A 27,890-nucleotide genomic window follows, 5' to 3' on the forward strand; every position below is an offset into this window, starting at 1 on the left:
GACTGAAGCTTGTGCCAAAGAACAAACAGGAAAGAAAGATCAGCATTAATGAAGACGAGCACAGAAGGAGCCCAAGCACGTGTTGCTTTTTCAGATTTCTCTAAAAGTGTGTGTTCATTTGTTCCATCCTTCACAACAAACAACAGCTGACAGACACACATGCACTCTGTGTCACTTCACAGGGGCTGATGAAAGTGGACACAGTAAAGACCTGCTCTACACATCCTGCACTCTGTTAACAGACTTTATTCTGCAGCATCAACAGATAAAAATATATGAAGATATAGAAACGTTTAACATTGTGACTGTTCACATTAGTGAAGCTGTTACTTTGCTGCCAGGTGGGAAAAGAAGCCTAAAGCTGAGTCTGATTAAACATCTGCTGCACCAGAGAGTTTCATGGCCCTGCTTTATCCTGTGCTTGCTGACCACCTCGTCCTGAAACCTCTTCATCATCCTCACAGTTGTGTGAAGAAAGAGGGAAGCAGGTGGAAACCATCTGTGCTGCTGTGTTCACTTGTGTGTGTGCGTCTATGGTCATATCTAATGTGTACCTACAGACAAACACAAACACCTGGCATTGCACAAGAGTCTCTATGGAGCAACCTGCAGATGTCAGAGATGTGATTAGAGGGTAAAGTGGACTAGTGAGAGCATCTATGTTGTTGTTGTCTGCTGGGGGACAGCATCAGCTCCAGAGATGCATCAGGATCAGCAAACTAATCTGCAAGGCTGCAAGTGTCACTGAAGGAGTTTGAGTCAGTGAGGGACTCAAACTCACACAGCTGGTCAAGAAGGCTCAGCAGCTGCTGTATTTCCTGAGGAGGCTGAGGAAATTTGGTATGTTGGCCAAGATCCTCAGCAGGTTCTACAGCTGCACTGTGGAGAGCAGCCTGACAGCTGCATCACTGCATGGTACGGCAGCACTACTGCAAACCGCAAACGCCTGCAGAGAGTGATAACAACTGTGGAGAAGATCATCAGGACCCCGCTGCCCTCTCTGCAGAGCAGCTACCATCACAGAGTCCAGAGGAGAGACACACCTCTGCCCTCGAGACGAAGGTTCAGAAGTGTGAAATGTAGAACATCCAGACTCAACAACTCCATCTTCCCCACTGCTATCAGACTCCTGAACAGCTGACCGACCTCAAACTGCAGTTTGCACATCAGGTCACTTTGCACACTAAGTTCATTTTGCACATTAAACTCCATGTACATCCATGTACATCGACATCTGCAGACCACACGTGTCTTCAGTTACTTATTTGTACTTATTTGCAGTTATTTATCTTTTTATTTTATTTTTTTAAGTTATTTTTTATCCTTATTTTATCTTTTTATTTATTCTTATCTTGTTCTTTTAACCATTATCTAACTTGGCATTGTGCACGGTGTGTTTAGATTCAGTTTAAATTCAGGGACACGGAGCCCCTGTTGATCCTCTACCTAATCACACGAGCCACGGTGTGAGAACGGGTGTGGGTCACAATCAGCCAAGGTTTTGGGTGAACCCATTGTGAGATCTAGCCCCACGCTATCATGTGATTTCCTGTGATCAAATGTCCCAGGATGTGAGTGGGTGTTAAGACGTCCATGTCCCTCTTCAAGCAACTTAAAGAAGTCCAGACGCTTTTCTTTCCAAGCTCCTTCAACAACATCATTCATAGAACAGCTTCCAGCTTCTTTTGCTCGGCTACAGTTTGGATGGATTTGCAGATGCAACAAGACTAAAATGGTTAGGGTCAGGAGGTCAAAGGTCAGAGCTCCTGTGGGTCTGAGGGCGGCCTCACGCTGGAGAAGGATGAAGGAGTCTGACCTGAGCCAGTGTTTGACATGAACACATCAGCACTGCTGTCAGTGAGCCTAACGACAGCCGTTAGCATCATTTCAGTGTTTCAGTCATAAAAACACTTCCTGTCACTGTGGTGGTTACAGTGACATCATGCAGTTTGTGCTTTGACCTCCAGAGGGCGACAAATCAGCACAGACAGAGAGCTCCATTCAAACTTTGCTGCCATCAGGAATAATGCTTCAAATATAATCATCAGTGTTTGAGCAGTTATGATATCAGGGACAATCTAGACATGTGTGACAATACTGAACATGTCACATGACACACCTCAAACATCATGTGATCCACTCTCAGTCTGCACTTTCATTCATGACTTCAACAGGTTGAAATGAGCTTTGAAGAAACATTCAGTGAAATAAATCTTTCATGGATTCATGTGAGCAGCAGATGAACTTTGTACCAACAACATCTTCAATAACAGAGTCTGAATGAAGCTCAGGTGTTGATGCTGCTCACTGATTGGACGCTTGCTTTCAGCTCTGCTCTCAGTCTTTACTGCACAGGTGAAGGTAGAAAGTGTGACTGGATCTATAGACTGGAAACAGAGAAACATGCTGAACATTTGAAGCTTTGCAGCAGAAATGTTCATGTTACAAACACAGCAGAGCTGATCTGGGATCAGTGTGTTCACACCTGCAGCTACAACAAGGTTTCATGTCTCCACACGTCAGCATGTGAACTTTACTCTGACTCAGTCTGAGCAGTCAGACGGCATATTTTTAAAGTTAACACATCAGCACACACAGAGCTGAGCCCCTCCCACCTGTGCTGAGTTTCAGGTGGAGTCCCGCCTCCTTCCAGGAAGCAGCTCACCTGTGTGTCCGTGTTTAGTGTCCAGGTGTGGAGTGGAGCTTGTTGTTGGTGTGAAGAAACTGTAAGTTTGCTTTGTTTCCTCCTTTAACAGTTTGTCTTTAGGAACTTTACTGTTTGTTCAGCTCGTGTTTGATTTCTTCACACAACAAACTGTCTGTTTGTATTTCCGGTCTCTCCATTAAAGTCAGTGTGTAATATTTTCCAACAAGGCCGAGTGTCTCCGCCATTTTCTGAGCTTTTGTGATCAGAGTCCGGGAATCAGACTAAACACACTGAATGTGGCCTGAGCTCAACCGGAGAGCCGCTGAGCTCCAGATGTTTTTATTTACACGCACAGCAGGAGACAGAGAGCGCACTTTGTAAATGAATACTTCGTATAGATGTGTGTTAGATACAGGTTCAACATGTCGGTCTTAAAAATACTGCGTCACAAACTGTTGGCTCCTCTCCAACAGGAAGAAGTGTTACAAAACACACAAAACTGAAACTCAACTTAGAACTACAGCTAGATCTGAAAAAAGTTAAAGTAGAAATAAAAACACAAACTAAAACTAAATTATTGAGAATGATCAATGAAATGATTTTGGAAAACTGATTAACATTTTACAGGAAATGGCCTGTTAGTGTTGTTAGTTTGGCTAAAAAAAAAAGACTGAGTCACTGCTTTCAAAAAGTTCCGTTTTTATCATAAAATCTACATTAATCTACGTCAGTCCAGCCTCTGACCCCGTAAATATATAATAAATAAAACATCAAATATAAACTGAAACAAGCAAACTCACCGTGGAAACTAACTGAAACTAAACAGAATTAAAAACACAAAGTGAAAAAGAAATGCAAATAAAAACTAATTAAAAATTACAAAACTACAACAACCTTGCTGTCTGTGGATATGTTTTGGGTGGAGGTTTCAGCCACCACAGATGTCTTCCTTCATTTGTCTGTAAGTCAGTGAGATCATTTAAAGATGGTTACATATCTGCCACAGTGTTAATTTAAAGTTCTCACCCTTTGTGTTCAGAGGCAGCAGGTGGAGGGACAGCAGAGGACTTTGTTTTTTAAAACAAATTTGATTCAGCAGGTCGGCCTCTGTTAAAAACATCACGAACTGTCCGCTCAGACTGTTCACACTGAAACAAAGATGGAGGATAAAACATGTTTTACATTTCTCAGACTGAACAAAAGTTACTGTATTAAGTTTAAAACACTGTTAATAAATCGGAACATTTAAAGATGCTTCAGTCACGGTTTTTATATTAATAGTAAGTCAGATGTTGAGCTTTGACGTGAAAAAAGTTTTTCTTTTTTCCTGGTGAGGAAAAAAGTTTGAAAAAAATCAGTTTAAAGTTTTATATACATATTTGATTTGTACGGGACTCATATTTTAATACTAAAGTAAACCTTTTGTCTTCTGTCTGTACAAAATACCAGATATTAAAGTGCAGATGTTACAGATGTTTATATCTATATTTTATTATGAAACGGAACAAATGAACAGTTTAGCACAAACAAACGTTAACATGTAGATATTGTACAAGACTGCAGTGAATATGAACTCAAACTCTGACTTTTAGAAGATTAAACTTTATAGTGACGTGTAGGAGAGGAACAGATGAACACGAACTTTGACATTTGAATACAAACGAGTGATTCTGAGGATTTTTTTTTCTCACCTCTCATCATCTTATAGTATATTTGCTTATTCTTCATAAACAGTAAAAAAATCAGATCAGTGGATCTATTTTACCGTTTTAATGGCAGAATGGACAGAAGTTTCATATCTCTGTGTTTATTTTTGAGGGGATCACTGTATATCAGTACTGTTATAGTTTAATATTATTTCTGTACAACTGCTTGAGCAAAAAAGCTTAAAGTGTGAAACCAGGAGTTTCCATAGTGAGTTAAAAATATTTGCACAGCAGCTCCGAGAACTTTTATCAATATTTCTTTGAATCCTCTAAATTTCATTCATAGGTGTTGGACTGTTCATAGGTCTCAATAAAGTTTGTTTCAAAAGAAAAAGACTGACACAGACACGTCATCCGTCTGTGTTCATGTCACATGAAACTTAGTGGAAAATTCCTTCTTATGCTGCATTCAGGAGCACCAGTAAAACCTCGGTTCTCCAGAGATTAGAAACACTTTGGGTCACGTGAATGGCGGCCATGAAAACGACATTCTTGTATCAGAACCAAGAAATGTTGATTTCTCAGGGAACATTACTGATAATTAAGAATTTAGAGAAAGACACAAACATATTTATTTTAATAAAAGCTGAACCTGCTCAGTGGAAAAACAGAAATGTGTTACGGCCCTAGCAGGGCCTCCTCCTGAAGGTGCCTGTGTGGGAGTGTCCTTCAATGGCTTCTGCCTGAGGTGCCAGCTCTCCCTTTTACACAGCTGACTCTCGTCAGTAATCAAAAGTATTTAATCCCAGGGAAAGGTGAGCTCTGGGCCAGAGTGCCATGTGAGTGGTTACAGCTAGTGAGCTGCTCGCTTTCTTTTTGGTTTACATTTTACTTTATTGACCAACGCCTGAGTTTTGTTTGTTTTCTTAAATGGTGATAGCGGCTTGTCCGTCTCTTAGTTGAGCTAGTTTAATAAAACTCTTTAATTTAACCCCTTTGCCTTCTTGTCTCCTTTTTCTGACCCGGACACTTTTTGTTACTTCCCCCTCACCGCCTAGACCCCTCAGGGGAACGTAACAAATGAGACCAGATTAAATCTGACATCACCAAGTTAAACAGTCAGAAACTCTTCTGAAAATCTGCCTCCTCCCCCCCTGTGCTAAGCTTCAGGTGGAGTCCTGCCTCCTTCCAGGACGGCTGTAAGTTTGCTTTGTTTCCTCCTATAACAGTTTGTCTTTAGGAACTTTAGGGGCTTTTTCTCTCCTCATGAACATGATGTGAGACAGAGGACAGAGCTGCTTGTGTTCTGCTTTTTTGGGTTTCCCTCAATAAGCTGCTCCCTTTATGTTCTCAGTTCTTCTGTATCTAATGTCAGCATGTGAGTCATCTTCAAACACAAGCTGAGCATGTTTTCATGGTAGCATCGGTAGGATTCATGGAAAAAGCACTGATTCAGGTCACTAACCAGGTTCAGGGGGATGACTGGAGTATTTCCCAAACAGAGACATCCTGCGGGGATCTTTGTTCTCTTGTAGACTCTGATATTGTTTCCAATGTTTCCAATAACAAAAGAGAAAATCTGTTTGATTCACTTTTCTTTCTTTCTTTTGTAGATATAGAGATATACCTCTAGGTTAGATTTATTTCTCTGAACCTCCACAGCTGCAGGTGGAGGAGATGGTGTCTCCATCAGCAGATTCAGTGGAAAGGCCGGACTTAAAGGAGGCTTCAAAAGGCTTCCAGACAGGATGAACTGGGCTAAGTGAAAGAGAGGATAGAAAGGATTGTTTTGAACTTTGAATCATATAAAATCATTCCTGTAGTGTATAAATGTATGTATAAAAACATTGTAACATTTGAATGTCACAGCATATCTGAGTGAAGAATAAGTCAGTGTCTTTAGCTTGTATAAAACAGCCTCAATTCACCAAAGACATCTTGCTTAACTATAGCTGAGAGCCAATAAGCAGATTTTTAGAGCCCAGATCTAAAAATGTCTAAGAACAGTTGGTTCATAGACTCTTGGTCTGAGGAACAGAATATAGCAACACACTACTTAATCTAGTGAGTAACTAAGTAATGTACTGCATTACTTTTAAGAAAAAGCAAGAAGAAGAACCCGAACAGAGCAAATCAGCATGTGAACTTTACCCTGACTCAGTCTGAGCAGTCAGACGGCTTTTTTTTTTTTTTTGGAGTAACACATAAAGGTGTGACACACACACACACTTAAATCCAATCTGAAGTGAGACTCAAAGTTCAGTTTGTACATAAACAGTAAAAGAAACTGCATTTACAGTATTTCACAGAACTGAGTACACTGATTTTCCTGCCTCCATCAGTCTGTGGAGGAGGTGGAGAGGAGCTGCTGCTCTCACTGACACACTGACTGCAGAATGAGCTCAGCTGCTGTTCCACAGTAACTGCTGCGAGGTGGACACATCTGTTTGACCATAACCAGTTACTGTGTCAACAGCTGTTGGAGGTCAGGGGTGTTTATAATTACAGTGCAGGTGGATGCATATCCACCTGCATGAAGCGCCTTGAGGTGACTTTTGTTGTAATTTGGCGCTATATAAATAAAATTGAATTGAATTGAATGTAGTGTAGAACTGAATTAAACATGCTGACGTTATCTGTTTAAAAATCCTTCATTACAAATATTGGATCTGCTTCAACAGGAAGTAATTATGACAACAATACAAAGGTTTTTGGGTTTGATATTTAGACTGACTTAATTAGATAATGGTAAATGGCCTGTATTTGTACAGTGCTTTACTAGTCCCAAAGGACCCCAAAGCACTTTACACATCCAGTCATCCACACATTCACACACTGGTGATGGCAGCTACAGTGTAGCCACAGCTGCCCTGGGGCGCACTGACAGAGGAAACATTCCACAACGGCAACACAACATCAACACAAGTACAGAAACAAACTGTCACTTCTAATTTTTCTTATTAATAGTGAATCAGTGTGTGTCAGTGAATGCATCGTGTGTGCTTCAGGCTCCATCTAGTGGACTGATAGCAGAGCAGCTGATGGCAGCTTCCTCTGCCTCACACTGCTGTCTGACTGCATCCAGCTGACACTGAGATGAAGCAGGAAAGAAGCAGCTGATATTTGGACAGCACACATGATGAAAGGAGGATTTCAGTTGATGTGCACATGAATGATTTGTGTTTCCTCTGCAGGTAGAAAGTGTGTGTGAGCTGATGTGAATTGAGCAGCATGGATCAGTGTGAGGACAGAGAGGAGGGAGTCCCTCCCTCTAAAAGCACTCTGTGTGGGGAACATGAGAGCCAGACCAAAGCTCAGAGGTGAGATGACCATCTCTAACTGTCCATGACTCTTCTCCATGTCACAGCTCAGCACTCACATCACTGCTCCATCATTATTCACAGGAACCAGCCTGGACCTCCACCCAGCTCTGTGTCCTTACAGAGTGACCGGTCTGCTGGTCGCATCATTGATTTTAAAGTCCAGCCTGTGTCTGCTGCAGAGAGGTGAGCTGTTAGCAACATGAACTCTTTGATTAAACTGCTTGATGTTGTTGGATATAAACTACAAACACGTCGTTCCCTCAGTCCCATTTAAACTGTCTTTTAAAACAAGCCTTTGGTTTCTAAACAACTGAAAACCCACTTCAGCAAACAGGAAGTGATCAGAGCGTCCGTCCACTTCCTGTCAGGCCCTGCAAACATTTCATATTGAAGAAAAGTAGCTGATATCTCACATTTTTACTCCACCACATTCAACCATTTTGACATTTTACAGCATGAAACTCTTGTCACATGACTCCTGTTATGTTATAGAGTCATGTGACCACCAGGGAGGGATTTGTATGGATGAAACACATTCAAATCAATCTGATTCATCAATGGAAACATTTTTGGTGTAAATGCAGCAACACTGAAAACGCTGAAGATAAAAACACAACAGATGAAATATGAACAAATCGAGGCTTTGAATACACGTGTGTGTGTGTTTGAGACACAGAGATAAATGGATTGTGTGTCTGTCCTATTGCTGCGTGAGGGTTTTATTGTAGATTTTGTGCGTGTACACTTTTGACCACGAAGGTGTTGAAAGGGCGTAAAACAGTTGGAGGCACCAGAGTGAACACTAGTGCTGTCAGTAGATTAAAACATGACTAATTAATGACACAATCTTCTGTCATTAATCCTGATTAATCACAATTACTTGATCAATAGCTGCAGTTACATTTTTCCAACTTTATATTTAAGCCTGTAACAGACGTTTACACCATATAATGAAGTCAATGCAGAATAAACACAAAGAATGTTAAACGCTTCAATTCAAAGAGACTTTGAATAGTTTTCAGTCTTTAACTCAGCTTCTCTCCTGTAAATACAACTTTGTAACAAACATATATACTAAAAGGTAAGTGTGCACTAATATATAATAATATATAATCTATATTACTGCTGTTAATGAAAATGTTTAATCAGACTCATCACAGGGTTACTGTGGATTAATTTGGATTAATCACCATTAAACATCATTTTTAATGTAAACGAATCAAAGTTCATTTCATGAGCAAACAGACTCGAGAGAAAAGGGCAAATTTACACACTTAACATGTTTATTGAACATGTAAACATTGATTAACCTCCTGAATGAGCCGACCCCCCCAGGGACAGTCCTGCATGCTAATGATGGGCTCTGCTCTGCACCTGCAGGATTCTGTCAGCCACAAACTCCTCAGCTGATCCTGAATCTGAGCCCATCTGTCAAACAATCATTTTCTTCACAGGTCTGTGGAGGTGGCACTGATCCTGCAGCAGTCTAACACTCTCTGTCACTCTTCTTCAAGTCTTTGACACGAGGAACCAAAACTATGTTATTAACAACACTAACAGGTCTGCAGTTTGTCCACTTGGCAGTTGTGTCATCAGTGCTTTGCATCGTTGTGATATTTTAAGCTGGAAGTGCTTCGGTGAAAAGAAAATTCCTTCTGTCACGATGTGCAGAATCCTTCATGTTGGTCGGCTGGTCCGTCTTGTTATTTTTTTAATGCTCAAACTTTCTATCGAGAGGTCAGTGTGTGTTTGTCATCTTCTATATTGAGCTGATTGGTTCAGCTGCCCGTCACTAACAGATGTGCTGCACATCTGCACGTGTGCAAAGGTAACTCTACTCGGACAAACTGCTCGAAGTGCGTTGATAGAAACATTTCAGGGATTTTGAGTCGTTCTGCTCTCCAGATGTGTCGTGTTAAAGGTTTTTATCATGTTAATCATGATTGAATTGAATTGAATTGAATTGAATGAATGCTTTGTTGGCCATATGCAGTTTGCCCCACAGAGGAATAGGACCCCCCGCCCCCCCCGACTTACACATGATGTAACACATGATAACAGATGAACCCCTAACCCTAACCCTACATGTTAATTTTGACAGCACTGGTAAATCCTTTTTAATGTTCTTCTGTCAGATCATTGATTAGACTCGACTCCAAATACGAGACTCAGAAAACTCAAATGAAAACTCAAATCAAAGCCATGAGAAAAGGACTTCTTGTGTTAGAATGAAAACATATGGAAGTGGTCAGGTTTCAAACACTCGATGAATCTGCTGCACAGTTACATTCAGTGACCTTTGGCCTCCTGAGAGCATTAGTTGATGGTTCATCACAGTTTTCTCAAAGTTTCCTCTGAGCTTCTGCAACATCATCACTTCCATCACTGATGAAAGAAAGTTCATAGAAAACAGAAAATATATCTTCACAATCTGAGAGTCTAAAACTTGACAGACTTGATTCAGATGAAGTTATTTGAGCAGAAACTCCTGGAACTTTATCCTGTTTTGATCTGATCCTTCATGGTTCCTCCACAGAGTGGACCAGCAGAACTCAGAGGTTACCAGTGGTCAGTCTGCCCAGCAGCATCAAACACAGCTGGACTCCATATTTATGGTCTGTACATGTACAACAACTACTGTTACATCTGTTCTGTTCACAGTCATCTCCATGCTGCTCTTTGGAGACCAGTGGATTGTCTGTAGGGCTGAGAACAAAGTACAAATACTTCATTTGTTCTGTCCTCACTAAGCGTTGTCCTCGTGAACGTAGACTCAGCTATACAGACAGCTAAACACTCTCCTAATCAAAATCCAGGGAACAGGCCAATGTGTTGAGTTGGATGATTTAATAAGGAAAAAGTGTGAAACTGTTGACAAAACCAGAAATAAACCAATAAAAATGTTGCATCAACATACAGTATAACAAACACATATTCAAAAATATGAACACAATATTTATCTGCTTAGTGAGTGCCCGAATAAAACATCAAATGAAATCACACTCATGATCAAAACGTTAAAGAAACCACATGGCATATGAGCTAGCTTAACCTTACTAGCTTAGGTTATACACGCATTCAAATTAAATTCTAACTACAAACTATATCACGCCTTCACAACAAGAAAGAAAGAAAGTGTGTACATTATTGTACTTTATTGAGCCCCGTGGAGAAATTGCTCTCTGCATTTAACCCATTCACTCAGTGAAGCAGTGGGCAGCCATTGGGCGCCCGGGGAGCAGTGTGTAGGGACGGTACCTTGCTCAGGGGTACCTCAGGGTAGCTGTTAAGGGGAATCGAACCCCCGACCTTCCGATCATGGGGCAACCACTCTACCTACTGAGCTATCCCTGCCCTATAATAATGCACACAAGTTGTCTCAGTGATAACAAACAATATTACTCACAGATGATGCCGTTTATCAACTTGTGAAGGCATGGATGGCAACAGATTAACGGAGGTGAAACTGCCTCTGGCTAGATCTTACAGAGTAAAAAAAAAAAATACACAAAAACAACCACTAGAGGGCAAACTGCTGCAGAACAGAAAATGCCTAATGCCAGCACACTCCCCACCTGACATCCCTAGGATGTCAAACTGCACATCACCTGACAGAGTTTCTCTGCAACAGGAGTATAACCTCAGACACTGGCCTTAAGTAAAGTTTTGGAACACTGTCTCTGAAAACTTTCACCTCGACCTTCCTGACCTTTCCATCGTCACTTGGAAAAGTCCTTGTGATCAGTCCTGTGGGCCAGTCATGTCTCTTCAGTGAATCGTCTTTCATTAGAACAACGTCTCCGTCCATGAGATTAGGTCTCTCCGTTCTCCATTTCTTTCGACCTTGTAGACTACTGAGGTACTCCCTTTTCCACCTCTCCCAGAATGTGTTGGCCATGCTTTGAACCTGATGCCACTGACGTCTGAAGATATTACTATCATCAAAGTTACCAGGAGGAACAGGGAGTACAGCAATCTTCTGAGTTAGCAGCATAGCAGGAGTGAGGATGAGAGATTCGTCTGGATCTGTGGACACTGAAGTAAGTGGTCTGGAAGTGACAATTGCAGTTACCTCTGCCATAAATGTTGTCAGGACCTCATGTGTGAGCTGAACAGACCCAAGCTTGAGGAACATTGCGTCAAGGATCCGACGTGTGACACCGATCATCCTCTCCCAGCTTCCCCCCATGTGTGAAGAGTGGGGAGGGTTAAACAGCCATACACAGCCCTGATCAGACAGGTAGTTGGACACTTCCTTGTTGTTACAGCCTTTGGGAGTGATCCCAAGCTCTCGACAGGCTCCAACAAAATTAGTACCACAGTCTGACCTTAGCTGTTTGACAGGCCCTCTAACTGCAAAGAAGCGTCTTAGAGCGTTAATGAAACTGGATGAATCCATTGATTCGATGACCTCGATGTGTATGGCACGCACGCTCATACATGTGAAGATGATTGCCCAACGCTTACTGTTGGCTAGCCCTCCACGTGTCCTCCTTGAGGTGACACACCATGGTCCGAACACATCCAATCCAACAAAGGTGAACGGAGGATCTGTACTCAAGCGATCAGCAGGCAGGTCTGCCATTATCTCCTCCTCCTCTCTCCCACGCAATCTTCGACATGTCACACAGTTGTAGACCAAACTGCTGACAGACCGTCTTCCTCCAACAATCCAGAAACCAGCACTCCTCAAAGCGCCTTCCGTCAAGTGTCGTCCTTGATGGCTGACTTGCTCATGGCAGTGTCTGATAAGCAAGGAGGTAACATGATGTTTACCAGGCATGATAACTGGCTGACCCTCTTCTGCTGTGAGCTGTGACTTTTTCAGTCGTCCTCCGACGCGGAGAAGACCTTCAGAATCAATGAAAGGACAAAGCTTGCTGAGAGAACACTGTTTAGGGACCTGACCTTCCTTTTGTAAGCAGTGTATATCTTCTGAATAGACCTGCCTTTGGACAGCAAGCAAAATTCTGATCCTTGCATGATGCAGCTGGTCTGGACTGAAAAGCAGCTTGCAGTTGTGCCAACCGTGGCAAGGACCTTCTTTTGCTGCCCTTGTAAAGGAATAAGCAATGTGGCAGAGCCTGGCAATAGCTCTGGTGAGTGACCTCCAACTTGAAAACCGCTCAAAGCGTTTACTGCCCAACTGAAATGACAAATTTGTGGCACAAGTCACTACTTCTGGACGTAGTTCCACATCTGTTGCGGGTTCAACTAGGCTGAAAGCTTCCTGTTTTAAGTGACAATGTTGCTTGTCTACAAGAAAGGCTGGTCCAGACAACCAGGAGGAAGCTGCAAGCTGGTTAGCTGGAATCGCTCTAGTTGCATGGTCAGCTGGGTTGACATCAGAAGGAACATAGTTCCATTGGCTTTTGTTGGTTGAACGTCTTATCCTTTGTACCCTGTTATGAACATAGACGTAGAACCGTCTAGAGTCATTAAATATATACCCAAGTACTACTTTACTGTCTGAGAAAAGCTTGATGTCGTCTACCTGAATGTCCAACTCTGCAGACATAACCTCTGCTAGTTCCACTGCAAGAACGGCTGCACAGAGCTCAAGCCTTGGGATGGTGATGTCAGGCTTAGGTGCCAACTTTGTTTTCCCAAACAGGAATCCAACTTCGCTATGTCCTGCAGCATCTGTGACTCTCAGATAAGCAACAGCAGCAATAGCTTTGGTAGATGCATCACAAAAGATACAGATCTCCTTGCTCTGAGCTGTGGAGAGTGGGACCGTTGTGTAGGCCCTTGGGATCTTCAACTCTCTTAGGTCTTGAAGAGATGTACACCACCTCTGCCACTGTTCAAGCTTTTCTCGGGGCAGTGGTGCATCCCAGTCACAAGTCTCAGTGGTGAGTTCTCTCAAAATAAGGCGGCCCTGAACACTGAAGGGAGCAGCGAACCCCAACGGGTCAAATAAGCTGTTGATAGTATACAACACACCCCGACGTGTAAAGGGTTTTTCTGCGCTGTCCACATGGAAAGTTAGAGTATCTGTAGCAAGGTCCCAACCAAGACCCAGGCTGCGCTGCATGGGAGGGGAGTCCTGACCCACGTCCAGGTCTTGCAGGTTGCTAGCTAGATCTTCAGCTGGAAATGCCCTCATGACCTCAACACTGTTAGACACAATCTTGTGTAGTCTGAGGTTGGATTGCGCTAGCATGTCTTGTGCACCTTTCAGCACTTTGATGGCATCTTCTGCACTGAGGAAAGATTTCAGGCCATCATCAACATAGAAATGTCTGTGCACAAAGCTCCTCACTTCGGGTCCATAGTCCTCTTCACCCTCCATAGCCGTCCTCTTCAGGCCATAAATGGCCACAGCTGGCGAGGGACAGTTACCAAACACATGAACCCTCATGCGGTACTCCAGCACTTTGTCATCAAGTTGGTGGTTACGAAACCACAAGAATCGGAGGTGGTCCCGATGATCCTCCCTCACTAGGAAACTGTGGAACATCTGTTGAATGTCTGTCATCACAGCAACTGGGTCCGTTCTGAAACGCATGAGAACCCCAATTAGGGTGTTGTTGAGGTCCGGGCCTTGTAAGAGCACATTATTCAATGAGATGCCTTTGAACTGTGCGCTTGAATCAAAGACGATCCTTATTTTTCCCAGTTTCTGGGTGTGATAGACACCAAAGGAAGGTAAATACCAATACTCTCTGTCAGGCTCTAGTGGAGGAGCTGGCTCAGCGTGTCCATTTTTGAAAATATCCTCCATGAAATCTATGAAATGATGTTTCATCTCCGGTTTCCTATTCAAGGTACGGCGAAGTGACATCAGTCGGCTGAGGGCTTGCTCTCGATTATTCGGTAAACGTGGTCTTGGACTACGAAATGGCAGGGGAGCCACCCAGCTGTTGGAGTCATCTTTCTTGAACTCCTTGTTCATGATGTGGAGGAAGATTTCATCTTCGATGGAGGGTGCCAGCTAATCATCCTCTTTTGAATGGCTGAAGACCAGCTCACCTAAGCTTGGCTGACTGGAAGTCAGTGTGTCGGAGGATATTAGCTGTTCCTCTATGAACTTTTCTTTGCAGATGATCCTGTTCTCACAAGGCTTGAAGTAGCTTGGTCGCCCATTCTCAAGGACATTGGTCTTGAATGTGTTGACAGTCGGCCGGTGAGCCCCACCGAGACAGACGTCACCGACTATTACCCAACCCAGGTCCACTTGTTGGGCATAAGGTTCGTTGTGACGGCCGTTACGCTGACTGCGCACTTTGTGAACTCGGATGATGTCCCTCCCAAGTAACAAAAGTATCTCAGCTGACGCATCAAGAGGAGGGATCCTTTCAGCAATAGACTTGAGATGCTTGTGGCTTTGGGCAGCTTCTGGAGTAGGGATTTCGTCCCTATTATTGGGAATCAGGTTGCACTCAATAAGAGTCGGCAATGATAAGTGCAACTGTCCATCAGCTGACTCCACCATAAATCCAGAGGCCCTTCTTCCAGCAGTCTCTGTGATTCCTGAGCATGTTTTGAGGGTATAGGGGGAAGCCTCACCCTGGATGTCAAACATGTCAAAGAATGCTGATCTGGCTAGCGACACATTGCTTTGGTCATCTAGCATCACGTATGCCCTCACCTTTTGGTCTGGGCGACCCTTCGGATACACACTGACCAGACAGATTTTGGAACATGATTTACCTTTAAGACCGTCACCACACACGGCTGTGCATGAAGAGGCTGCTATGTCAGTGACACACCCGATAGCCTCCCCACCATGCTCTGCAGAGGGTGGTCTGGAACTTGGAGCCCAAGGTGCCGGTCCAGGATGGAGTGCTGCGATGTGCCGGTCGCTGTCACACTCAGAGCAGTGGGTGTCAGCTTTACACTCTTTAGCTTGATGAGTTGCTGAAGCACAACATTTAAAACATATGGAGTGCTCCACCAGGAAGCGTCTTCGCTCTGCAAGTGATCTTTCTCGAAAGCCTCGGCATTTCCTGAGGGAGTGAGGTTTCTTGTGGAGAGGACACTCTCTGTCCAGATCAATGGTGAGTCCTTTGGAGGACTGAGAGGTGGGGGGGTTTCCTACCTCAGTTTTACTTACGGATAAAGGAGGTTTGGATTTCCATTGTTTGGAGAAGGATCCGTCACCTTTGAATGCAGCTGAACTAAAGTTAGCAAAAGCAAAGCTAGGATCATTTCTCATCTCTGCATGGTTATACACAAAGTCCACAAAAAATGAGAAAGGGGGATATGGAACTTGGTGCTCCCTCTTATAGCGAGACCCCTGAGTTATCCACTGTTCTTGGACGTTGTGGGGCAGTTTCTCCGCTATAGGGTTTATTCCCCTTGCAGTGTCTAGGAAGCTGAGCCCTGGCAAATATCCCTCTTGCTTAGCAGCTTCGATCTCTAGGAGCAGGTCTCCGAGTTCTTGAAGCTTCTGGTGATCTCTATTTGAAATCTTTGGGAAGTGGTTCAATCTATCGAAGAGAGAAGCTTCAATGGCCTCTGGAGAGCCATAGCACTTGTCCAGCCTTCGCCAAAGCATGTTCAAACCCATGAATGGATTGTTGACATAAACTGCCCTTATTCTCTTGGCGTGGTGTAGCGACTCCCCACCAAGCCACTTAATGAGCAGGTCCAGTTCTTCACTAGGTTTGAGGCTAAGTCCCTCCACAGCGTTAACAAAGCTAGATTTCCATGACAGATAACTAGCAGGCTGGTTATCAAACACTTTTAGTCCAGCGGTGACAAGGTCTCGACGCGCCAGATATACAGCTAACTCAGATACACCTTGAGCCTCCAGTGGTGAGCCGGGTGGAAGTTGGTTTGTTGAGTCTGTGCAGCGATGTGTGTGCATGGAGGGGACATCTCTATCTGTGTTAAAAGACAGAGGGTCAGGGCGATTCTTTCTCTGGTTGCCTGGGTGCAGGCCTTCAGCCGAGCAAGCAGAAGGATACGGCTGTTGTGTGTCACGTCTGACGCGATGAACTTCGGTATCTGGGAGGTGTCTGTGTTGTGGTACAGAAGCAGCAGCCTCTGTTTCTTTCTCATTTTGAGCTAAAGCATAACTCTGCCCTGAAGAGAAATGTGCTTGGATGAACTCACCAGTTCGCTGTAATGACTGCTTCATTGCTTGAGCATGACTGGCTTTACTCCCAAGGTCACGTGTCTAAATCTGCAGCAGCCTCAAACACTTGAGCCTCTGCTGAGGCAGCCTCAGCTTCACACTCTTCTTTTAGTGCATTCAATGTAGCCTCTATGCGTGCTTTCTCCACTTGCATGTCTATTTGACGTTTTGCATAGGCTGCTCGCGTGCGTGCAGCTTCCGCCTTGGCACGAGCTTTAGCAGCAGCGGCACTAGCTGAAGATTTATTTGAACTTTGCTTGGAAAATGCAGCTGAGGCAGCACACTCTGACCTAACCTCCAGGCTCTGAATATCAGCATCAATAGGGTTTGAGCTGGACATCGTCTTCAAATCCCGTAAAAAGATACAGAAGAAGCGAACGTAGCCTCTTTGATGTTTTTCTTCTACTTACTGGTTACTGGTGGCGAAGAAATAGGCTGCCGAGATTCCTTCAAAGCTTGATGTGATGGTGCATCTTTTCACTGTTCTGTCTGTATAGCTGAGTCTACGTTCACGAGGACAACGCTTAGTGAGGACAGAACATCATTACATAACCTAATAACTGTTTTCAGGTATCTGTAGTTTACTTGAGTAGTAACTATTTTTTACTTCGTACATTTTTAAACAAATATCTGAACTTTCTACTTCTTAAAAGTAGAAACGTCCTCCAAAGACCTGCTTTCTTTTTTACTATCACTTTTAAGTTAAATGAGTACTTCAACTTTTACTGGAGTAGTTTTTAATAGTAGTAGTTTTCCTTAAACACAAGTACAGACTTGGTGTACTTTGCTGATTCTTACAATGATTCAGTTCTGATTCACAAATTCAGTTTTGACTCAGTCAGAAATATTATAATCATGATTATTTATCTTGGATTTCACTGTTGAAAGAACCTGTAAACCTTGTAAAGTAAAAACATTTAATTCCAAATGATTTGAGTCTTTCTCTGCAACTACAAATTCCATGTAAACTACTGTGGTATAAAAACAAAGCTGAGACTTCATCAGAGGTGGAAACATCAGGTTAAGGATCCACACTTTGTGTTTACATGTTTTCATGATTACATGATTTCACTCTGATTGGCTCATTCATAATTATTCTGTTCCAGCTGCTGGAGGACAACATCATCACTTTTTTGAACGAGCTGAAGAAGATCCAGAAGGTTCTGAGTCCAGATTACCCAGAATGCTTAGAGAGTCAGAGGGAGGATGAGGAGGAGAGGAGCAGAAAGGCACTTGTGACAATCACAGTGAACTTCCTGAGGAGACTGAAGCAGGAGAAGCTGGCTGAGCGTCTCTATTGCAGTAAGAGCATTTCTGTAAGCGTTTAAGCTGATTGATGACTACAACAGTCATTAAACAACCACTGCTGTCCTACCGAGAGACTTCAAAGCTCATGTGGGCAATGACAGTGAGTCCTGGAGGGGCGTGATTGGGAGGAACGGCCTCCTGGATCTGAATCCGAGTGGTGTTTTGTTTTTGGACTTCTGTGCAAATCACAGTTTGTCCTTAATGAACAGCATGTTTGAACATAAGGGTCCATAAGTGCATGTGGCACCAGGACGCCGCAGGATGCTGGACAGACCTGGCACAACTAAACGTGCGTGTGAACGCCTCACAGAGGCCCTGGTCTGCAAGACCTTGAACATACACCTCTGGCAGAGCTTCAGCTGCAGTCTGAGGCAGACTGGTGCTCTACTTGCACTGTGTATAGTGCGGGTGGAGCACTGCTGACGTCGACAGAGAATATTGTCGGGCGGTGGAAGGAATACTTTGAGGACTTCCTTAATCCCATTGGCTTCCTCCTCCTGTAGAAGAAGCAGAGGCTGTGGATGAGGGGATGACTCGCCTGTCTCCGGGGGCGAGGTCCCTAAGAGAGATAAACGACTCCTTGTTGGGTACACTGGAAACCCGAATAAGTCCAGTGAACTCAACATTTATGAGGAAACTGATTATATAATAGTTTTAAAGTTAACTTACAGTGAACTTGTAGTTTTTAAGTAAGTTAAAAAATATGACCTGAATAAGATCAAGGAATTGAACTACCTCCAACCTGTAACTTAGTATTTAAGTAACTTACAAAGTTTAATTTCACTAAACTTGTATATTTTACTTTATTTGAACTTTATTTCATTACTTTACTAACTTAAATATTATAACTTATATAAACTCTAATTACCTATTAAAGCGCATGCTAAGTCTAACCCTTCATAGACAGGGTCTTTCTGTAAAGAAAGAAAGCTGAGACAGATTTGCAATTGCAAGTTTATTTCTACAAAACTTTACATACTTCTGCATTTGGACATGTTTTTAGTGCTTATTGTACAACGTGTACAGTGAAAATGTTAAACAATATAGTGCTTCAGCCTTTTCTTTGGCTCTCTTTTAAAAATAATTCTGGAAACAACATAAAAAAAAAGTATCAGCCTGATGCTGTTATAATTTAATAAAAAACATTTTTATAAACATTTAAACCAAATAAATAGTCTCAGTCTACTCTTTAGCTTTTCCCTTAAACTTCAACATAAATAGTTTTTTTTATAACAAATAATCTTTTTTCTCCAGTTGTTCCCTTTTAAAACTTTTAAAAATAGAAACATTTAAAACAAAAAATATGTATGAGCATTTTCTTCCACGTTTTCATTATAAGACTAAGTTAAATAGAACACCCACCATATAAAAAAAGCTATCTAGAGGCATGTTTGTCTCAGTCTGTCTCAGGCTGTGGGGAACAGATAGCAGCAGATGTCCTAAACCTACAGATCTTTGTATGAAACTTTACTACAGTTTAGTGCAACTAGTCATGCGAGCCATCAACTTCAGTGGAAGAGTTTGAATTTTGCCAGCAGTATAGTGCCAGCACCTGTACGTGCTACTCTGGCAGTAAAAGATTGTTTTTGAGGCGAAGAAGACATGGTTTCAACTGTTTACCATCCTCAAGGCCCATCATGAATTTCTGGATGAATGTGTTAACCAGGCTTTTTGGATAGTCCAGATGTAAGACATAAAACAATCGGAACAACAAGACAAATGCATCAGCCCACTTGGGAATGTCGCCAACCACAAGCTCATCTTCCACTACAGCTGCTGCACTGACTACAACATTATTAAAACACAATAAAAAAAAAAAAAACTTACCTCGGAGCTTAGCGATAACTGTGTTTAATGCTCAAATCCCACTTCAAGCTGTTCGAACGAAAAGAAAAACCACAACTGAGACAGCTAGCTTAGCCCACATTTACACCGCAGCGGTTATTAGGTTAATATGTAAAACATATTTCGCCAAAACGTAACCATTACCATATCACAACGCTTATGGTGAAAATAAGTAAACCACTGGCAATAATAATTCCCAACAACTGGTACGTGGCTGCCACTGGCATTTTAGGCAGACCCAGGACACAATGGAAACATTATATCTCTTGGCTTGCCTGGGAACACCTTGATGTTCCCCCAGACAAGCTGGAGGAAGTGGTCATGAAGAGGGTTGTCTGGGCTAATCTGCCTAAGCTGCTGCCTCCTTGACCGGCCCTGGATAAGCGGAAAAATATAAATGGATGGATGGATGACTAGAACATTTGTTATTGTCTTAAGAGATTGACCAACATGTAGCCAAATATCCATGCTTTAAAGAAATGAGACGTAATGTTTTGCATTCTTTTTCCAGAACATTTTCCTACGGTATGTCAACGTAACCTTAAATCCACCCTGAAGAAGAAGTTCCAGTGTGTGTTTGAGGGCATCGCTAAAGCAGGAAACCCAACCCTCCTGAATCAGATCTACACAGAGCTCTACATCACAGAGGGAGGGACTGCAGAGGTCAATGATGAACATGAGGTCAGACAGATTGAAACAGCATCCAGGAAACCAGACAGACCAGAAACAACCATCAGACAAGAAGACATCTTTAAAGCCTCACCTGGAAGAGATGAACCAATCAGAACAGTGCTGACAAAGGGAGTGGCTGGCATTGGGAAAACAGTCTTAACACAGAAATACAGCCTGGACTGGGCTGAAGACAAAGCCAACCAGGACATCCAGTTCATATTTCCATTCACTTTCAGAGAGCTGAATGTGCTGAAAGAGGAAAAGTTCAGCTTGGTGGGACTTGTTCATCACTTCTTTACTGAAACCAAAGAAGCAGGAATCTGCAGCTTTGAAGACTTCCAGGTTGTGTTCATCTTTGATGGTCTGGATGAGTGTCGACCTCCTCTGGACTTCCACAAAACTACAATCCTAACTGACCCTAGAAAGTCCACCTCAGTGGATGTGCTGCTGATAAACCTCATCAGGGGGAAACTGCTTCCCTCTGCTCGCCTCTGGATAACCACACGACCTGCAGCAGCCAATCAGATCCCTCCTGACTGTGTCTGCATGGTGACAGAGGTCAGAGGGTTCATTGACCCACAGAAGGAGGAGTACTTCAGGAAGAGATTCAGAGATGAGGAGCAGGCCAGCAGGATCATCTCCCACATCAAGACATCACGAAGCCTCCACATCATGTGTCACATCCCAGTCTTCTGCTGGATCACTGCTACAGTTCTGGAGGATGTGCTGGAAACCAGAGAGGGAGGACAGCTGCCCAAGACCCTGACTGAGATGTACATCCATTTCCTGGTGGTTCAGGCCAAAGTGAAGAAGGTCAAGTATGATGGAGGAGCTGAGACAGATCCACACTGGAGTCCAGAGAGCAGGAAGATGATGGAGTCTCTGGGAAAACTGGCTTTTGATCAGCTGCAGAAAGGAAACCTGATCTTCTATGAATCAGACCTGACAGAGTGTGGCATCGATATCAGAGCAGCCTCAGTGTACTCAGGAGTGTTCACACAGATCTTTAAAGAGGAGAGAGGACTGTACCAGGACAAGGTGTTCTGCTTCATCCATCTGACTGTTCAGGAGTTTCTGGCTGCTCTTCATGTCCATCTGACCTTCAGCAACTCTGGAAAAAATCTGCTTGAACAGAAACAAATAACCTCCAAGAGTTTTAGCTTTTTAAACCAAAAAGAATCTTTTCACCAGAGTGCTGTGAACAAGGCCTTACAGAGTCCAAATGCACACCTGGACTTGTTCCTCCGCTTCCTCCTGGGTCTTTCACTGCAGACCAATCAGACTCTCCTACGAGGTCTGCTGACACAAACAGGAAGTAGCTGGCAGACCAATCAGGAAACAGTTCAGTACATCAAGGAGAAGCTCAGTAAGAATCTGTCTGCAGAGAAAAGCATCAATCTGTTCCACTGTCTGAATGAACTGAATGACCGTTCTCTAGTGGAGGAGATCCAACAGTCCCTGAGATCAGGACGTCTCTCCACAGATAAACTGTCTCCTGCTCAGTGGTCAGCTCTGGTCTTCATCTTACTGTCATCAGAAGAAGATCTGGATGTGTTTGACCTGAAGAAATACTCTGCTTCAGAGGAGGCTCTTCTGAGGCTGCTGCCAGTGCTCAAAGCCTCCAACAAAGCCCTGTGAGTAAATCTGTGATCATGTTTATTTTTAAAATGTTGATTAAAAGTGGTCATAGATTTCTTCCATGACAGATCCATGTCCTAAAACCATGAGCCAGAGTAGTTGTATAGTATAAAAGAAAAAAGGAGAACTTTTGACCACAATATTGTAACTTGAATACTTTTGATACAGCCTTTAAAAATAAAATTTATGAACAGAATCGGTGACAATGGGCAGCCCTGGTGGAGCCCATCACCCACTGGACTTATTGCTATCAAACGTATTGCCGGCTATGCCAACCAAGCTCTTGCAGTGGTTGTAAAAGGATCGAATGGCCCGTAGCAATGGCCATAAAATGTTTCTCAGTTTTATTATTTTCAGTCACATCTGTTTTTGATTATTAACTGAATATTTTAAAATTCAGGCTTTTTATGTTATACAAAATATATTTTCTTATGTCTTGTATTGATTCTGAAGGAATAGTTTTCATCAGTATCGCAGATACCAGCCTGAATTTTACTTTGTATTGGATCAGAAAGGAAATCAGTGGCATCACACATCACTTACAGCAACTTCAGTACCTCTTCATTTTAATAAACTGGGGGAGGTGCACCAAGATTCAGTATGAGATAAAGAATTATTTTTAACTGTAAGGTTGGAGAAATCTGTTGTTGGAAATTGGAAGAACAGGTCATCTTAAAAATCACTGCATTGTAGTTTTATTCAGGCCCCTTCAATCTGTGATCGCTGTTGCTTTGCATTGTAAATGCTACTATTACAAAAGTCACAAATATTAGTGTATGTGTGTGCTATTGGGTAAGAAACCAAAAGAACAGAATCTACCAGCACCTCACTGATTTCTGCTTAAAAACAACAAAAAAGCAATAAAGCTCTGATTTGTTTGGTTGATCTTCTCTCCCTTCCCGCTTGATTTCAGACTGAGTGGTTGTAACCTGTCAGACAGAAGCTGTGAAGCTCTGTCCTCAGTCCTGAGCTCCCAGTCCTCCCATCTGACAGAGCTGGACCTGGGTAACAACAACCTGCAGGATTCAGGACTGAACCTTCTGTCTGCTGGGATAAAGAGTCAATACTGCAAACTGGAAACGCTGAGGTCAGATCAAGCAATATCGATTTTTCTTTTCATCAATTAACATCATTTAATCAATTTCATTTGGAAAAAATTAACATTGAGCCAGTGTATTTTTTTTTTTTAATGAATCCATGCAAGTCACAGTAAACTGCCACATTTGTCTTTTGTAACATGAGGCATAAGGATTCCAGCATGTCCTGAAACAGTGTTGAAATATTGTAAATGTAGTAGCTCCTCATGGCACCATGAATATACTTGAACACAAGTGTTTCATGTCTTCTTGTCATCCTTTCTTCAGACTGAGTGGCTGTAACCTGTCAGACAGAAGCTGTGAAGCTCTGTCCTCAGTCCTGAGCTCCCAGTCCTCCCGTCTGACAGAGCTGGATCTGGGTAACAACAACCTGCAGGATTCAGGACTGAAGCTTCTATTTTCTGCAGTGGAGAGTCCAAAGTGTACGCTTGGGATTCTCAGGTCAGGATTCAGTCTTTTCTGATGATGATTTAAAACCTGAGTCAGGTCGATAAATGGCTTACTCATTTACAACAGACATGATTTGTTAAATCACCTTATATATGTGTGCTTAAGTTTTGTGGTGCTCTGATTTATTGCCCGTGCTGTCTTTCAGTTCAGCTTTGTCGAGTCTCTGGTAGGATTTCTTTTACATGACCTGTGTAAAAACAAAACAGGAAACACATTAAGCTGAAGTAAGATGCACAATTTGACAAATGAGGCACAAATAATGTTGCTGCTTTCTGGAAAGTGCGTCTAAGAAGACCCAATGGAGAAAGTGAAGAGAAAAATCAAAGATTAAGAAGAAGAAAATGGCAGAGGCAGTTTCTCTTGGACTGCCTGCAGATGGGGCGAGACTCTAGAAACAGGGATGATTGGAGAAAATGTAAAGAGGCCATATGATAAACAAGGAGATGAATACTCTGGTGTTCTGGGGATAGTGGGAGTGAGAGGGAGAGATGCCAGTAAATGATTTCAGAGAATCAGAGCTAAGAAACCAAAGCAAGTGGGAAACTACAAACATGTGGACAGACTCATAATTAGGCCAAAGACACATTAAAACAATTATTACAGGTTTAGAAACGGATGGATATGAAGGAGCTTAGCATGAATTTGCATTGAGGAAAGAATAGCAACGAGCATCAGAGGAAACAGTTAGGAAAACTAAAAGGATGTACTGGCAGGAATACTGCAGTACTTTAGGAAGAACTACACCAGTTAAGAACATGAATGCAGACAGGAAACAACAGCAGCTGTTGTAAAGTAAATTCAAACTCCTTCATTAAATGCAGCTGGTTGAGTTGAAAACAATGGAGACTGATTGTGTTACGTTGTTTATTCTCTATAGAAATGGAGCAGAAGGAGTGCATGCAGAGCTGGACGTGGGCTGAATATACATGCGTGTATCTGTGTTGTCTGTGAGCAGAGAAAACAAAGCGCTGGAAATGTCCAGTGTATCATAAGCCAGCCAGTCCTGTTACTGCAATTCACTTCTTCACCAGAAAGTGTCACCATCAGGCTTCAACAGCAGTTTCCAGTATTAATAGTGTTAATGAGCTCCAGGTAGTATGGATGGGAAAATGTAGAGATGCTGGGCAAACAATATGATCAAATCCACAGTGGGAATAATTGAAGTGATGACGGCAGGTGTAGAGAACAAAAATGAATCATATTGAAATGTTAAATCAGGAAAATCCTGGAGAAGAGGATAGTTCTAATGTTCAGTTTGTAATGTTTGAATTCAAAGCAGCTCTTAAGTGCATAAAAATGACTTCACCTGGGAAGGATCAGGTGTGTTACATCATGATGAAGCAGTTAGAGGAGGCTCTGCTGCTCTTCTATAATAGAATATATCAGGAAGCTGGAAAGAACTGTGAAAGCAGGGAAAGACCCCACTAAGACCACAGGTTATAGGCCTACAGCTCTAACATCTCATCCAGGGAAAGTCATGGAAAGACTGTCAGTGGACAGACTGATGTATGTGACTGAAAGAAGGCAGCTGTTTGCACCTTCTCAGCAGGGGGAGGAACACCATGGACCCAGCAGTCAGTTACAGTCAGAGATGAGGAAAGCTCAGTGCATTAGGAGATGAGGTGTGGTTTGTATCAGCCAACTTAAATGATGGAAATGAAGGAGCTGTTCCTGGTTAATATTCTGTGTTTGCTAACAGTACCACAGACCCAGGCCTAATCTGTCATCTGTTAACACGTCCAACATCTCCTCATTTATTGGTGGATAATCCACTAACTTGTTTTAATGCACAAGTTCATGTGATGTGTGTGGCTCGCTGCTGCTGATACAAAGTTGGAGGTAAACAGGTCGGCTAAAAAAGCTGAAGGGAGATGGCTCATAACAAATGACCGCCACTTTATTAGGTCACGGGTGAACTGTACCTGAGACAGTGGGCACTGTGTACCGAATAAAGTGTCAGCCATGGTAAATGTGTTTCCAAGAGGAGAAAACCAGCTGGCAGCAAAGGCAGGGAGGTGTCCTTTCCACCTAAACAGGAGAGGAATATAAAGATAATGAAGGTCACGGTTTGTATTTCATTCAGTACAGTGATGTACTGATCTAGGATCAGTCCAATCATCAGCAGTTTGATCCACGTATGGATTGAAGTGTGTTTGTGAAAATGTTGGACTGTTCCTTTATCAGTGTGTAACAGTGTGTGTGTGAGAGCCATGTAATGTCCATGTGTGCATGCTGACTGTGCTGCTCTGACCCCCCTCCTCCTTTCAGGGTGGAGCCTGCTGGAGTCCGATGGTTGAGACCAGGTCTGAGGAAGTGTAAGTGTGTTTTTAATGGGATTCATGAAAACAAAGCAGCACACATTCAACCATCTTCATCATGTCAGGAGTCATCATCAAAGTGTCAATCAATGAACAGATGATGGATCAATAACTGCAGCTGGATTGTGTTTGTTCTCTCCATCAGATTCCTGTCAACTCACAATCGACACAAACACAGTGAACACAAACCTCCAACTGTCTGACAACAACAGGAAGGTGACACGTGTGAAGGAGGTTCAGTCATATCCTGATCATCCAGACAGATTTGATGGTTTTTATCAGCTGCTGTGTAGAAATGGTCTGACTGGTCGCTGTTACTGGGAGGTCGAGTGGAGAGGAGACGTTTGTATATCAGTGAGTTACAGAAGCATCAGAAGGAAAGGAGGCAGTGACTGTTTGTTTGGACACAATAATCAGTCCTGGAGTCTGTACTGTGATTATAATGGTCCTCGTTATGTCAGGCACAATAACAGAGACACACCCATCTCCTCCTCCTCCTCCTCCTCCTCTGTCTCTAACAGAGCAGCAGTGTATGTGGACTGTCCTGCTGGCACTCTGTCCTTCTACAGAGTCTCCTCTGACACTCTGATCCACCTCCACACCTTCAACACCACATTCACTCAAACTCTTTATCCTGGGTTTAGACTCGGTTCCTTGTCTCGTGGTTCCTCAGTGTCCCTGTGCTGAGTGGAGTGTAAAGAGTGTCTCCTGTTACAGAAACACTCTGACTGTTGAACAGATAGTTCAGTCTGTACATGTCTGTCTCTTTCACTCACAAACACGTTTTCAGATTCATGGATTCAATCAGTTGATGTTTGAAACTCTTCTAAATGATTCCTTGTAAACTTCTTCCTCTTCAGTCACAAACAAACAGGAAGTGATGTCACATGTGTTCCTGTCCACACAGCAGAATAAGTCTATTGCTGACAGTGATGTACAAACAGAGTGAGCATTTCTGAGGCCCAAAATAAACTGAGTAGTTCACTGAATGAACAATGGACTGTGAGCTCAGTTCCTTCATCATTAGTATGGATTATATATGTATATGTATTATATTAGTATCATATATATCAGGTGCTGCTGCTTTCAGTCATTGTGCAAATGTGCTGTTTGTAAGCTTGTAAAGCTGCAGTCAGCTGAGACTGAAGAAGTCACCTGATCAGTGAGCAAACGTTTCTGAAAACGTCCAGATGAACAGAATCAACCTTTTGGGATCAGCCAGCAATGCAGCATCATTGTTGTTCAGCTTCAGAGGTTTGCAGGAATGAACTGATGACCAGAAACAGCTGCAAAGTCCAAGAAAATACCAGCTGGAGTTCAGCTGCATTTGAAGAAGTCAAAGAAAAGTAAGGATGGCAAAGGGCGACGTTTTCTTCCAAAGAGCTGCAAACATGGTCGACGCCTCATTAGAAGAATCATCTGGACATTTGTGAGGAACTCTAACCAAGAAAGCAACGTCACACAGATCCAACAGACAGTTTCCATGACTGCAAGTGTTGAGTGGAAAAATGCTACATTGCATTATTGCATCCTCTCACCACAGGAGGCGCTGTTGGCACCACTGATTGCTGATCAGCTGTTCTCTGATGATCTGATTGATACTGTGAATAACGGGACTCACTGAACTCTGTGACACAGTGAAGATTACAGAGTTGAACTTCACCCTTTAAGACTGACCACAGAACCAAGTCCGCCAGAGCTTTTGTTATATTTTTACATGCTGTGGAGCCATTTGTGGGAGCATTTCAAGTTGCTATACATCAATACAACTGTTATAGCCCTAATTTTAATAATATGTATGCATTAAGTCCATAGTAACTACATAAATTGCAAAAAAAACCTCTGCTCATCCATCTCTGTG

At 42.8% G+C, this 27,890-nt stretch overlaps 1 protein-coding gene across 2 annotated transcripts; it reads left to right on the top strand.

The window, feature by feature from the left end:
• The first annotated feature begins 2,638 nt into the window (after positions 1-2,638).
• LOC308397279 (protein NLRC3-like) lies at positions 2,639-27,850 on the top strand. 2 transcript variants are annotated; one of them, XM_080883115.1, is made up of 10 exons: positions 2,639-2,726; positions 7,488-7,613; positions 7,698-7,799; positions 10,153-10,231; positions 17,808-18,003; positions 20,366-22,160; positions 23,078-23,251; positions 23,529-23,702; positions 25,980-26,026; positions 26,175-27,850. In XM_080883115.1, the coding sequence occupies exons 2-10, from the start codon at positions 7,525-7,527 to the stop codon at positions 26,714-26,716; spliced, it is 3,198 nt and encodes a 1,065-aa protein (XP_080739241.1). In that variant the 5' UTR covers positions 2,639-2,726; positions 7,488-7,524; the 3' UTR covers positions 26,717-27,850. The 2 variants fall into 2 exon arrangements, 1 of the variants encoding a protein (XP_080739241.1); XR_013971711.1 differs by lacking the exon at positions 2,639-2,726 and adding an exon at positions 5,382-5,492 and having other exon boundaries at positions 23,529-26,026; positions 26,175-26,282.
• The last annotated feature ends 40 nt before the right edge of the window (positions 27,851-27,890 follow it).

Source organism: Rhamphochromis sp. 'chilingali' (assembly GCF_963969265.1).
Source record: "Rhamphochromis sp. 'chilingali' genome assembly, chromosome: 1".
Classification (NCBI taxonomy): Eukaryota; Metazoa; Chordata; class Actinopteri; order Cichliformes; family Cichlidae; genus Rhamphochromis; species Rhamphochromis sp. 'chilingali'.

Coding starts and splice junctions, on each gene's coding strand:
- LOC308397279 (XM_080883115.1), top strand. CDS start 7,525: ATGGATCAGTGTGAGGACAGAGAGGAGGGAGTCCCTCCCTCTAAAAGC. Junction 10,232..17,807: donor AGCTGGACTCCATATTTATG/GTCTGTACATGT, acceptor ATTCTGTTCCAG/CTGCTGGAGGACAACATCAT. Junction 23,252..23,528: donor TGCAAACTGGAAACGCTGAG/GTCAGATCAAGC, acceptor TCCTTTCTTCAG/ACTGAGTGGCTGTAACCTGT.